Source organism: Chiroxiphia lanceolata, chromosome 5 (genome assembly GCF_009829145.1).
Source record: "Chiroxiphia lanceolata isolate bChiLan1 chromosome 5, bChiLan1.pri, whole genome shotgun sequence".
In the NCBI taxonomy this organism is placed as follows: Eukaryota; Metazoa; Chordata; class Aves; order Passeriformes; family Pipridae; genus Chiroxiphia; species Chiroxiphia lanceolata.
Window position 1 is genome coordinate 71011977 of NC_045641.1, and position 14144 is coordinate 71026120.

Below are 14144 nucleotides of genomic sequence, written 5' to 3' on the forward strand. Positions count from 1 at the left end.
GATGGGGAACAGAAAAAAATTGTTGCCCATCACACTGAGAAATTCCAACTCACTGTCTCCTTCAGAAAATAAAACTTTCTGCTGAGAGGCTTCTTGTTTGGTGAAACACAGAAAGAGGGAAGAAAACAAACAGGGTATTTCTGGCAAGATCAGAGCTGAGTCTGTCACATTACCTAGTGCTGAGTGGACCTGTTCTTGTCACATACCGTAATTCCTGTGCATGTTTTCTACATTCCTGATTCAGAAAGACACTTAAGCATACACATAAAATTTGAAATATATGTTTAAGTACAATACATTGTTTACATCTGAAAGTAGACTGTGCAAGACTAACTCTAGCCCCAAGTAATACATTACACTTCTGGTATGATCGTGTTACAAAATCCAGCTACAAGGTTCACAGAGTATAGTTCTGAACATTTGGCCTAGGATTTTTCTTCCTCCAGAAAATGGACATGCAAGCATTCAGTACAGACAAAAATCCCCAAACTTACATGCTGGCTTTATTGCTATCTTTCAGGACAAACTGCAGTTCCAAACTTCAAACACCACGGGGTGGATGACCGGGGTCAGGACATGGACAACAAAACCTGAACCCCCATATCCTCCCCATCTGTACTTCAATATTACTTAACCTTTCATAATAGTTTCCTGTATCTGTGCAACATTTATAGCGATTGTTAACTAAGTGCATGCTTGGAGGGTCTAAAGAATAAACTTAAAACCATGCCTTAAGGTTCAATATATAAGTGCTTAGAATGGAATTCTGAAAACAATTGTGCTGTACACTGAAATTATTTTCAGTGCTTTCAACTCATCTTGAATTGAGGTAACGCTAAACAGACCTAATTAGTTCAATAAAAAGAAGGCAACATTCAGTCTAGCAAAGTCATTCATTATAATATTTATTCTATGAAACAATGAAGAAAACATAAGATTAAAAAACGTTCCATGCATTTCATAAAATACAGAGAAAGACACTGCCATAAACAAAACAGAATAAGCAAGCCAAACCCCCACTGAAAATCCAGAGAGCTCCACTCTCCATGTTACATCATATGAATATAAAAAGCATATCCAGGAGAAAGAGCAGTCTGAAGAAAGTGGCGGGTTATCCGTAAATAACCAGTATGAGTAAATCAGCCCACGAGAGTTTTGCCATTACCTTTCTTATAAAACTGATGCCACTTGGTTTCCTTGCTACCAGTTCTTGGCATTATCTTTGTCTGGGAAACCAGGACAATGCAGCAGAACCCATTTTAAGTTGCTGTCCAGGAAAGTACTAGGGCCCAAAATGTAGGGAGCTACAGAAAGATACAGAAAGATAGCAGGGCCCAATGGGTGAGAGGGAATGTCTGGAAGCAAGATGCAGGGACATGCTTTGACTATCCTACCAGAAGCATGAGAGTAGAAAATATATTCAGTGAAAGAAGTATGGGCAGAAGTAGGTAATATATCTAGTACCTCTCTTGAAGAATCCCTATCACATATAAGACATGCTGGATTACAGAAGGATGCTGAGAGCAACATCTTCATTTAGGTTACAAATTACATCGCTATAAACCTTCTTACTGAAAGCTTTTGATTCATTTCCTTCTCCCTGACCTACAGTACTCTGTTTGGCTTTAGCAAAGTTGTTATGAGATCCTTCTCTTGCTTTTACTTTACAGAACCTCCCAGACTCCCACAGTGGTTAACAACCACATAACTACCAAAACCAAAACCAGTCTAATTCTGGGCTCTGATATAAAAGCAGCCCCCATTTCATAACAGGAATTCCCAAAAGCTGCCATAGCTGTATTTGGGGAGGGTGGTGTAGCGAAAGAAAGAACAATGCTCCACTTACACAAACACCTACTACCCCAAAAGCCCCACTCCACACAGCCTTAGGAACACCATCAAAGAGTTTCATGTGGGGAGGAGCAAAGAGAAGACAGCAGACTGGGATCCTTGCCCCTGCACCTGGGGATGCATCCGCTTCTCAAAACAGCATTCTTCTGTGAGTTACCGAGGTATCTCTGCTGCAGTGTGGAAGGTTCTGCATTGGCCTCCTGTCAGTGATGCATCACAGGGGAAGACTGTTATGGTTAAAAATGTGATTTTCATGTTGATTCTTTCAAACATAAAGCTAGGAATTCCTATTTTTAAAAAAATTTCAGTAGAGTGTAATCTAGCCTGTAGCATGAAATATTACAAAATTAGAAGTAGTAAGATATCGAATTGCCCTTTGCTACATCTTAACTCTCTCCCTTTGCACATACATATCAGGAATATGACTTTCTATCACATGATCTTTTCACCTTCCAATTCCTGGAATAACCTTATTTCATTCCCTGGACATGCACAAATGAGTCAGAAAGAAGACTCCATAGGAAACGCCAAGTCCAGCATTTCTCACTTCTGAGTGCTTACGGCCAGAATACTGTTTTTTGACAGAGTTTTTAAAATTCAATTATGCTTTATGTGCTCCATTCACCTCGCATTAAGAAAACAGAAAATGCTGTAAAAGATTAAAGTCTCAGGTCTTCACGGGCCTTAGTGAAACACAAAGATTGAGTTTTCTTTTAAAATAACTGCCCAGCTTCCTACCTAGTGTAGTATATGTGTTGTCCATGTAAACATTACACAGAGTCTTTGTACCACCCACAAACCTCTTTGCTTCAATCAACTATTTGTGCCCAAAAGCACATCCTTATGTTTCTTCCTACACCACAGCCATCCTCCTACACCACAAAAGATGTAAAAAACCCAGGAATTAAGCATAGGCTGGATACTTACAGGGATTGCTGCTGTTTGCTTCTGTCTTCCCAGCCTTAGCAAGTTTGGTTGAGTTCTGCTGTGCTTTGCCTTGCTCCTCTCCAGTTAGCAGGGCTTTTATTTCAGAGGGGATTTTCCCTTGGTCCATTGCCATGCACCACTGCTTGTACTGAAATATGCAAACACATTAGGCATTAGCAAACTGCCAGGATCACATTAGCAGACAAAACAGAGCTCTAATCTTTACCTTCCGGTATATTCATTTAAAGTCTGAATTTACTGAGCTGAAGCCTCTTATGAAACTGCAGAGCACTAATGAGCTAAGCACATGTCCATGGTTGCATACCTGGCCTCAGCAAATCCTGTTTCAATCAATAAACTGCTACTCAGTGGCCATACTGGACAGAATACTGTAATTATTAAACAACATGGAACACTTTGTGCAATTTCTTGCTGCTGACATGCAAGAATACCGTTCTAGTTCATGGCCTATTAAAAACAAATATTTCACATGACTGTGCAGCTGATGGACTATTAAGAGGTCCTTTCTGATTGTGCAAGGCACAGTTGCAGCACATGTGCCTTATTCCTAGCTCCCTCAATCTTAAATTCTTCACTGCCAAACCCAGAAGCTCATCAAAAAACCTGTGGGCACCTGGCTGACTTTTCACCTGATCTTAAACCTGATTAAAACTTGTGCTGATTAGCCCTGCCTACTCAAAAAAACCTAAAGCCAGGTCAAGGCAATACCCTCAGCTCCAGTGAAATTTCAGTAGCACCTCAATACCACTGAGGAGCTGTGTCTGATTTCCAAATGAAACATTCTCTTTGGTTAACATTGCTTATTTGGCCAAGACACCCATCTTACATGTGCTGGAAAACAGGACAGCTGTGCAACCATCTATACAGAGAGCATGCCGCAAGAATCAACTTCCCCAGCAGAGAAGCAATGACACACTGTGTATGTATGTTCCCCCTTGATATATTAACACATCTCTTTCCACCATCTACCTGTTTCTACATCTGCCAAAGGTTATTCAAAACAAATATTTCAAAGACAATAGACTCAAATGCAATGGCACTTTCTTTGCTTGCTTTTTGTTCAAAACCAGTAGATAACGTGTGACATGAAATTCATATTCTACACACCGAATAAGCTGGATGCATCTGATGTTTTGATACCTTCTGGTTAGCCAAATGCCACTGTCAGTCACCATGATTTTGAGAAAAAATGTTCATGAGCACAGGTCCCAACTAATACTGAGGATTAGGTTCAATGATAGTTTCTTACCATTTCAAGCTCTTCTCTGAGAGCGCAGATGGCTCGCTCTCTGCTTGAAACCAGTTCCTCCAGGTACTGGTACCTCAGCTTCTTCCTGGCCCTGCACTCTCTTGCACTCTGACGACTTCTTTCAAGTTTTGCCTTCAGATCTATTTTGGCCGGTTTACGACCTCGTTTGCCTGGTTTCTTTACCTTGCCTCCAACCACCTGGAAAAGAAGGGCACAATAAAGATCCTGTTCTGCAAAGGTAATGCTGTTACCATATGATTGCAACCACTCGGTGTCTCAAGAATAAAATCTTGCATATACATTCACTGATTCTGAAGCAACAGAGAAAATATGAATGCTGATGTATGAAGTTTTCAGTAACGGCATTAAAAACAAAAGAGAGGGATATGATTTCACAGTGAAGTAAGTGCTTAGGCAGTCCTGCTGTAAATGCTACTAATCTGATTTGGAGCTCCACAAGATGGCTGAGGTTGACAAGGACCTCTGGAGGTCATCTGGACCAACCACTCCAGCTCAAGCAGGGCCAGCTGGGGCTAGCTGCCCAGGACCATGTCCAGATGTCTTTTAAATATCTCCAAGAAGGGAGACTCCACAATCCCTCTGGGCCACCCATGCCAGTGCTCAGTCATCCTCATAGTAAAAGAACCCAAACATTTCCTTATGTGCAGATGGACCCTCCTGTTTTGCAGTTTGTACCCACTGCCTCTGGTCCCACTTGTGTACCACTGAAGAAAGCCTGTCTCCACCTCCTTTATACCCTCCCTTTCAGGTATTTGTACACATTGATGAGATCCCCTGAGCCTTCTCCTCTCCAGGACAGATGGTCATGGCCTTTTCAGCCTTTCTTCACAGGAGAGATGCTCCAGTACCTTCATCATCTTAAAGGCTTTTTGCTGGACTCTCTCCAGTGTCTCCATTTCTCTCTTGGACAGAGGAGGCCAGAACTAGATACAATATTTCAGATATCTAGGAGGGTATCTGGGACATTGAGGAAGCATAGTCAACTTGTAGTCAAATCAAGTTTAATATCACCAACAACTCATGCTCTAGTACTTGCCAGAAATATTAGAAAAATTATATTATCTAGAAATATTATACTATGCAGTTTAACATTTTATTTTGGAAAAAAAATATAATCAATGCAATCCAAAACTTAGTTGTGCTGCAACCAACAGTTTCAGCCTACTCCAAATATGAAGCTTGTCAGAATTATTCACTAGCCATCTGAGCTTACTCAGGCCATGTTTCTTTCAGAGGAATCTTCTGAGGAGTTTTACTCAGTCACACCAGGTCCTACTTCTGCTGCCTCTGCTCCATCAGTACCAAACCACTCTGGCCATGATGGCCTCCAAAACATTATTACACAGCCTGGTGTGAGTCTCCTCATGCAACCTATCAGTGTTCAACTCTCCCTGTACCTAATTTAGATCTCCCTTCCAGAAACAGAACTCCCTAGTTTCTTGCCCTACGGAATGCAGATTTTGCAATAATTTTCCCCTCTTCTTTGTGCCTCCTTTTTAAGAGGTCTGAAAGCTTCTCTTGCCACAATTAAAATAAATTTTTTAAAAAAGGAATAGTTTCCTCTGTGTTTACTCTATGCTTCCCCACCCAAATATTTTACTCTTAGCACGGGAGCATGGCACAAGAAAGTTTTAAACAGGCTCTGAAGCTTATTTCACTGGTCATTGGGTCGTATCACACTGTAAGCATTACATAAGCCACACACCCCAGCTCCCCTCTGAAGTGAGGATTTCTCTTTATTTGCATTCTAACCACACTGTTTGAATGGAGGGGGTGTGGAGAAACACAATTAACACACACACACACACCTGCATAGAAGAATTTCACTGCTGCTTAGTATTTCACCATACTGTATACAGACAGGACTTTTTCTAATAGGCAGTGATCAAAATATCAGAGTTCAAAATAAAAAAAAAGGCACTTTTACTGTGTAATGCTACAAAATAAATAATTTTCAATATTCAAAGAAGTCACTTGTTCTACAAACTTAGCAGGCTGTAATAAAAACAATTCACTAGGGTGAATTGATCTGCTAGAATGAAGAGAAAAAAAGGACTATACAATTCAGCCTATTCTTTCTTTGGAAAGTGAGACAACAATCACATGCCAACATAATCCTACCCCCTCTGTATTGCCTCTCCTAATTTATTCAGGAGTAGCAAGCTATCATAAGCAAATGAAGGAACAGAAAGTACTTAATGGACATCTATGATAATGAAACAAACACTACATTCAGAAGAGCAAAGAAAACAAATCAAGCTCTTTTACACTATAACGGCTGAATACAGTTTGAATAATCCACTCACTCCACCAAGTACTTCAATTCTTGAAGACTTTTAGCACCTGAAGCTTTTCTGTGCCAGTGCAAGGTAGTTCAAAGTAAATCTTTGAATTCAAGAGCTAGATAAGGTCTTGTAGAGAGGTACACTCCAGCTCTCTTAAAAAACCTTTGCCACTGAGTTCTGACCCTCTAGAAGTAGAGTGAGCTAGCTTTTAAGGCTGGAGCCCCAGCACACCCCACACTGGTGTATGAACAAAACAACTCGAGTCTTAGTCCAGCACAGGAGCAGTCACAGCCATGCCCTTTCACCACAATGTCAGGCAGGTGAATAGTTCCCACCACCCTGTTTCTCACACACAGCAAGTTAAAGACTGCTTAGCACATTGCAAATGCATCCTGGATCCACCATTACCAATGAATTGCTTTCCCTTTAGTTACTCCAGAGAGCTTTCTACAGATTGGTGTACTAATTGCTCTCTCTCCAAGATCTTTTACCACTGCAGTAATCCTGCACACAAGCTCTCTTATGGCAGGAAAAAGGCTTGTACCTTTTGGGGTTTTGACCCTAATAATGTGACTTCACACCATCCCTAAAGAACTCATACTGTCTTTATGGCTCCTGGAGTTCACCATACAATTAAGTATCACACTGCAAAGTTGGTTTGGTAAGCCATTTAATCAAATCCTGCATCATCATCATCACTTTTCCTTTATCAATATTTAAAAGCTCCTGCTGTAATCTTAAGCAACCCAGCTGGAGAAAAAAAGGCCTGGGAAATCCTTTGCCCCCATCCAACATTACCATATCCCCCTGGCTTCCAAGTCATGTTTGCCTACTCAGTTGCTATGCTGATGTGACAGAAAGAAGACAAAGCAGAAGTGATAGTTGATGTTGAACATGGCAACAGACCAAGAAACAAGCAGGGAAACATTTTTTGTCCCTTTGTATTCCTCTGGAGTTTATAAAGGGATGTGATCTATTAGCATTCAGCAGTAGGAATCTGGTTTTTTTTCCAGAGTCATGAGTCATAAGCAATCAAGACCCAGAACAACATCAATTATAAAATTTGACATAGAAATATTAGTAATGACATGCATTAGTTAGATGTATGACCAAGCCCCACTTCAGTTCGCTCAGACTTCAGAAAATGGAAAAACATAATTCTTTCCCCAAGGTACATGGTGTGATTCTTGGGGTGTCCTGCGCAGGGCCAGGAGTTGGACTGGATGATCCTGATGGGTCCTTTCCAACTCAGAATACTCTATGATTCTAAGATTTTCTTTTTAATACAGTACCTAGATCATAACCTAATTCTTATCTGCCATCAGTGTTCAACCACAAAGTTATGTGACCTGGAATTGGAAATAGCTGCAATTACTTGACCTGACATAGAAAATCCCTCACATTTCTGGATTTTTTTATTAGAAGGATACAGCAGCTACAAAAGCACTTCCAGAATGCATGACAGAGAGTCCTCCTTAGGAAGGAGATGCATACATAATACAGTTACTAGCACTCACAACCCTGAGGAACTGAGCCCCTCGGATGGAAGATTTTGATAAAGTGGCCTCATTGTGACATCTGCAGGTTTTAAACAATTCGGCAGATTAAAACAACACTATCTGAAGTGTCAAAGCAACACTGATCACATTGACCAGTTCAGCATTTTCCAGCAGCTCAGAGTTCATTCACCAATAAATCAGCAGTTCTACCAAACAGTAGTCGAGATCCAGCTCAAAGAATCGTCTTAAGTGGACTCTTCATTGCATTAGCAGCTGAAGGTACAGGTGTGCAGAATTTAACTTAACATGGAGCTGATGACCATATACAGAATTTACATAAAACTGTAAAAATTATTAGTAAGAAATAAAACCTAAGTGCTGCATTACAGCAGAGGGAGAGGAATCTATTCACGCTGGCAAACATTTTCTCAAAATCAGAAAGCAAATGAAGTTAGTCACAAGTCTGCTAATAAAGACGAAGTTTTCTGATCTTCCAATTCAAAGCATACCATTTACAGCAGCAGTACAAAACCCAGCTGGAAAGTATGCTTGTTATTCCTCCCTTGCATGACATTTTATATGCTTAACATAGATTTAACTTTCACTAGCAGACAAAATGCTTCCCATAACGATCCAAAAATGTAAGATACTATTTAGTGAGCAAACACTTTGTCTTAAACTGGTATGTCAATAGACATCTATCTTAAAACCCTAATGATACAAAGTGATTAACGCACTAAGAATGTAATCTTTTGTACAAATGTATAAAGACTGTCTTTGCTGCAATGTCTATTTAAAAAAGCATAAGCTAGGAATAAATATCAAGTGTTTTCATAAGGTGTTACACAGGCACCCAGAAGTAAAGATTAAGGTTCAGGGCAGCAATCAACCAGATACCACCTTCCTGCTCAAGAGGTGAGAGTCCTCCTCTTCTCCCAGGGAAGGACCTACAGCCTCACCCATGGAAGCATGTCCACCAACGTGCTGTACACATTCTGCCAGTTCACAGTAACAGAAGCCAGGCACTTCTTTAAACCTGTCTCTCTTAGAGTTCAGAAGAGACACAGGGATGGTCAGCTAACTCTACCATGTATAGCCTCCTAGTTCATTGCAACAGTGAAATAAAACTGCTCTAGCTATTTTATAGGGTTTAAGCTCATCCATTTTACTCATTCATTGAAAATATGAGCAGACGTGCCATCTGAGCAATGCCAAGCAGCACCTTCTTAAAACATCTAATGACTTAAAATTGCTCATATAAAATTATAACCAAAGGTTTTATTTTGCCAAGCAAGCAGCAGTGAGAATGCTTTATATTCAGATATGATCCTGGGTGGAAAATTTCTCCAGCACATTGCAAATCTACATATTCTGAAAAAGCTCTGCAGGGTGAAAACTTAGTGGCCCACCTCCTTAACAGCTGAAGTCACTCCACACTAGCTCTCAGTCCCTGCTGTGGCATTCAAAGCATAACCCAGAGTAGGCTCCAGGATTGCCTGGGAGATCACTCTCTCTGTGATCCTTGTCACACACAACAGCAAGGGCCACAGGCAGACACCTGCTATAAGACATCTCATGGATGAAGACTCATCAGGCTCTCTATTTGAAGCACACCTGCCTTACTCCCACAGTTCCTCCAAGGGACATCTGTATCCCCATAATTATGACTCAGGACCAGACATGACTGAGTATTTGATGTTTCAAAGGTAGGCTTGTAGAAAGCAATGCAACTCCTTGCGTGCAGCCTTTTGCAGTGGACCTTCCCCTGCTCTAGCACCAAGCACTCCCTTAAAATGGAAAAGCTGTATGAACACCAGAGCAAGGCATCAACAGATGCTCAATCCATAAATGTAAATGCCCCATATAAACAGTTTATCTAAGGGCTTGCTTTTTCAAACTCAGGTAACACCTAAAAACACGTCAAGCTTACCTATTTGAAGGCTTTTCTTTCACTTCACACATTGCAATTTTGTGGAAGTTTAGAAAAAGTCAGACTTCAAGACCAACATCCTTGCCCAAGCCCCTGGAACCAGCCTAATGAAGAGCAAACAATCTGAGCTGGAGACCTGGCTTTAAACAGCCACTGCTTCTTTTACAAGATTAAAGGAATTTGCTTCTTCATTTAGAGGACGCAGCAATTTATTTACAAGCAAAAGAAAGTCAACAACCAAGAACCAATCCCTTCAAAGTTGAGAAGGTGAGATTGAGATCTGCTCTCTCAAAAATCTGAAGAATGGACCTGTCTATTGTCATCAGAACTGGGTAACAAAAGGTTTTCCTAAGCCTTCCTTTGTATATCCAACACATGTAAGTATCTGCCTTGAACTAACAAGGCTTTTAAAAATACTGTTGGGTGCATTTCATTGAATTTTCATTCCCCTTCAAAAAAAGCAATCAGTTACTACACTCCACTGCTAATATTAAGAATGATGCACTATACATTTTTCCTCCCCAAATCCCACTTTAAATTAAAAAATAACATTTAAAATATATTTGTCTCCAAAATGCACTTTTTTCTTAAAGGTCAACCTAATCATTTGGTTCAGTTCAATTTATTTTTGAAGAAAAATACATTTCATCTAAACTTTTTAAAAACTAAAGCTATCTTTTCCATACAAGGCAAGAATATTTGTAATAATAGAGGGTAAACCCAATGGGTTTTGGTGGTGGTTTGGTTTTTGTTTGCTTGGTTTTAATTTCACTGGAATAACAAAAGTGATCTGATGTTAAAACCTTTTTTTATTTCTCATTTCCAGCTATAAACTGAAAAGTTAATTACCCAAATAAGTATTGCCAGAGCATTCCCTATAAAAACTTCCAAAATTAATACAAAAGATTGCAGTTAGCTATATAAAACTTTATTTTAATGGTTTCCAACTAGAGTTATCAGCTAACAAAAATATGCAAAATACTTCTTACCCTAGTTCAAACTCTCTGCTTCCCAATGTATATAATAAATAATAAGTTATATGTAGTCTTCCAAACTAACAAAGTAATTTCACCTATAAACATTGAAACTACTATAAGAGTTCCTCCTTTTTCCTGTGTTTAAATACTTCAGAGGTGCACAAGTGTTGTTTTAACAGGAATTAATTGCCAAGGAACAGCTACATCACTAAACTCTTTCCCTTACACAATCAATAGGTCAAACTACAGCAAGAAGTGAGACCAGTACCTGAACAAGCCTTAGTTTCAAGTAAGGTCTACAGCAGAAAAGAAGGTCATATTTTGGGGTTGGTTTGGATTTTTTTTGTGTGCATAATTTAAGAACATCCTTCAGATGGTTACTTCACTACTAATGAAATTTAGTTGTCTCTGTTCTTACAGGGAAATTCCTTTCATAGTTGTTCAGTTCACAGACAACACTCCAATTAGGCAGGCCAACTCCCTCAATAAGGAGGAAAGCATGACTCAGTGGAATTTTTAGGAGATTTCAAGGACACGATGGCTCAAGGTGTAAGACCGCAGCGGCTACAAAATGAGGTATAAATACTGCTTACCTCATCCTGACACAGCAACCTGCAATGGAAAGAGCCCTCCCAAGAGAAATGGCAACTCGGATGGAGTCACCAAACCCTCAGGGCAACCTTTAGTCTCTCGACTTGCCCTAGCCCACGTCTGGGGCTCTACGGAAACACCAGAACTAGCATCCAAGAGCTGCAACCAAAGGAAAAGAAGGGGGCAACCCCTCCTTCCTGGCGGCTGCAGCGACCAGAACCCTTCGAGAGGAGATTTCAGCAGGCTCCTTGCACCAAGAGCCTCGCCGGCTGCCCTCAGTTTCGGCTCCAAGGTGGGCCCCCCAAGCCCCTACCTTGCTGTCATCCATGTGTGCCGCCACGAGTCCGCCGCGCCGCAGCCCGAGCCCGGCAGAGCCGCCGCCCGTCCGCAGCGCCGGCGGACAGACAGCCGACACTCAGGACACCTCAGGACCGCCCGCGGCCTTCGCCATCACTCGCCGCCCTGTTTGTTTACAGCCGACGGGCGCGAGGGCGCCGGCAGAGCGGTGCGCGGTGGGAAGTGTAGTCTTGCCCGGCCCCGCCGCCTTTGGCTACTGCTCCGCTGGGGGCAAGAAGAACCACAACTCCCAGCAGGCCCAGCGGAGAGAGAAGCGGTGATTGGCCCTCGCCTATCTAAGCGGGGGGACTACATTTCCCAGGAGGCCCCGCAGCAGCTTAATTTGTTGTTTCGTCAGTTTTTGGCCTTTTTTTCTAATGCGCCGTCCCACGGCAGCTCACCGGCCGCCTCGGTGGCTCTGTGTCGATGACCAGGGGCTGGTGGGGGCTGCCCGTCCGACCCTGCGTACGGGCTCTCGAGCTCTGAGCCCTAAATCGAACCCCAGTTTTGCTGCTCCTGTGACCGCCCCCAGTGCCTCCGTGTCCCCGCCGGCAGCTCTGCCCTCACCGGCCCCTGGTCAGCGTTACAGAGCCGCGGGCTTGGCAGCTGAGCAGCCGTGTAATGGCTTGAGCATTAGATAAACAAAAAAATAACCCAAACCACAAAACAACAAATTAAGTTTTCTGTTATTGTTTGCCTAGCTTTATCCTAAGTGTTCCTGAAGACAGAACGATGTCTTCCAAGCCCCCTGGACACTGCATGGTGTACTGAGCTCCTCAGCTACCGCAAGGCTGAAGCAGTCCCTGTAATCCTTTGAGAATACCCCGGTTGCTCTCATTTTCCTATCGACACATGGCAGAGAATGTTAATATTGAATGCTTGATGCAAAGCCAAGCCATGCATCGTCCTGTGTCTGCCCTACCCAACAGGTCCCTTGAAATTAGCCTTCTGCTTGCTCGAAAGACACATGTAGCTCAGTGAACAATTTCATAAACATGGTCAATGTTTCAAGTTGGCAGTGAAGCCTGAAGCTAGGCATGTTTCATGTTGCTGCATGTTTCTTTTTATTCATGCAACTCTATTCACAGGAGTTTCCCATGACTTAATCTCTCTTACATGCAATTGTTAGGGCTAAAGGCTTTGTCATGGGATTTTCCCCCTGAATCACAGACCTTCCTCTTGGAAGGCTATGCTTTCTAGATGGCAGAGACAAAGAACTTTCAGAAGCTTTTTTTCTCTTATATGCTTTTCAGTCGTCAAAGACAAGGCAGTTTGCTCACTTTGTATTTGCCTGTCCAAAACCAATGAATCAGTTCTGGCAACTCCCCTCTGAAATAATAGCAATAAAAAAGCAGGGTTGATCAGTATGTTGAGCAGGAGGCGTCAGCTAATAAAGTAGCAGGAATAGCTCAATATGAGTTTGCCTAGGTTGCCTCCTGTGATCCCTCCCCTGTCTTTGCCTTCAAATTCTTCAAGAAGGTGGTGAGGTGCCTCATACCGCCTTTGGCACTATCCTGGGGCCATAAAGCTGACTTTAAAAGTTAGTTGGGGGTTTCCCCAGTGAAGGGAAATATTGAGTGGCAAAGAGCCAACATAGCTCACTTAGGCAACCCTCTGTTGCAACATGAGTAGAGGAAGGAGATTAGACAGAGCCCTGATGCTGATTCAGAAAGACCAGAATCCTTTTAACCAGCAAGTTATAGCTGCATCTTTTCTTTCCACTAGATTATCCCACACTACTCCTTCTGCTTTATATCACTTACAAAGCAGAGCTCTCAGCTTCAAACCAGGATAAGCACAAGTTCCCTGCCTAAGTACTTAAGAGCTTCTATATTTTAGCACAGAACAACTCGAAATAGGCATTTCAGTCTACTTTCCTACTATGGTTATGCTGTCCCCCTGGATGAATACAGACATGCAAGTTCAGTGGGAGTCTGTCAGGAAGAACAATTGTGAATAAAACCGAATATTATATATATGCACATATATATAGCACATAAGATTTGAAACTGATTTCAACAGCTAGAAGTAGTACTTCTTTACACAGCATATAGTGAACTCTTGGAGTTTACTGCCAATAGGACACTGTAAAGCAGAGACTACTGCAAGTTCATAAAAGGATTAGATATGTTTATGTCTCATAAAGAGGTACCAAGTGGATGTATTCTCCGTCATCCCTAATCTAACTGGCATACTGGGGATGTATGAGAGGAAGAGATGCATCAGAGAGCAGAAAAAGGCCAAGTTCACATATTCTCCCTAAAAGGTGTCTCCTCTTAAGGACCAGTAGTCTGACTCAGCAGGTCTTTTTTTGTTGTTGTCTAACAGGTCACCATTTTGACCCCCAAAGATTCACAAATGATAAGATTTTTAAGTAAAACCTCCTTGGTTAAATGCAGTGTCACAAATCATCTTATGTAATAACTATTGGCAGGTTCATGCTGAAAATTAGTTATT

At 41.7% G+C, this 14144-nt stretch overlaps 1 protein-coding gene across 2 annotated transcripts; it reads right to left on the reverse strand.

Moving 5' to 3' along the window:
- Positions 1-265: 265 nt before the first annotated feature.
- On the reverse strand, positions 266-11900 carry CREBL2 (cAMP responsive element binding protein like 2). Of its 2 annotated transcripts, none has more exons than XM_032688809.1 (4): positions 11665-11900; positions 4049-4246; positions 2779-2926; positions 266-2051 (listed from the first exon to the last, which is right to left on the reverse strand). In XM_032688809.1, coding segments are annotated over exons 1-4 (363 nt in total). In that variant the 5' UTR covers positions 11680-11900; the 3' UTR covers positions 266-2049. The 2 variants fall into 2 exon arrangements, with proteins under 2 accessions (XP_032544700.1, XP_032544699.1); XM_032688808.1 differs by having other exon boundaries at positions 266-2078; positions 11665-11899.
- Between the last annotated feature and the right edge of the window lie 2244 nt (positions 11901-14144).

Coding starts and splice junctions, on each gene's coding strand:
- CREBL2 (XM_032688808.1), bottom strand. Junction 2,927..4,048: donor TCAGAGAAGAGCTTGAAATG/GTAAGAAACTAT, acceptor TGCATATTTCAG/TACAAGCAGTGGTGCATGGC. Junction 2,079..2,778: donor AGCAAACAGCAGCAATCCCT/GTAAGTATCCAG, acceptor TAACCATAACAG/TCTTCCCCTGTGATGCATCA.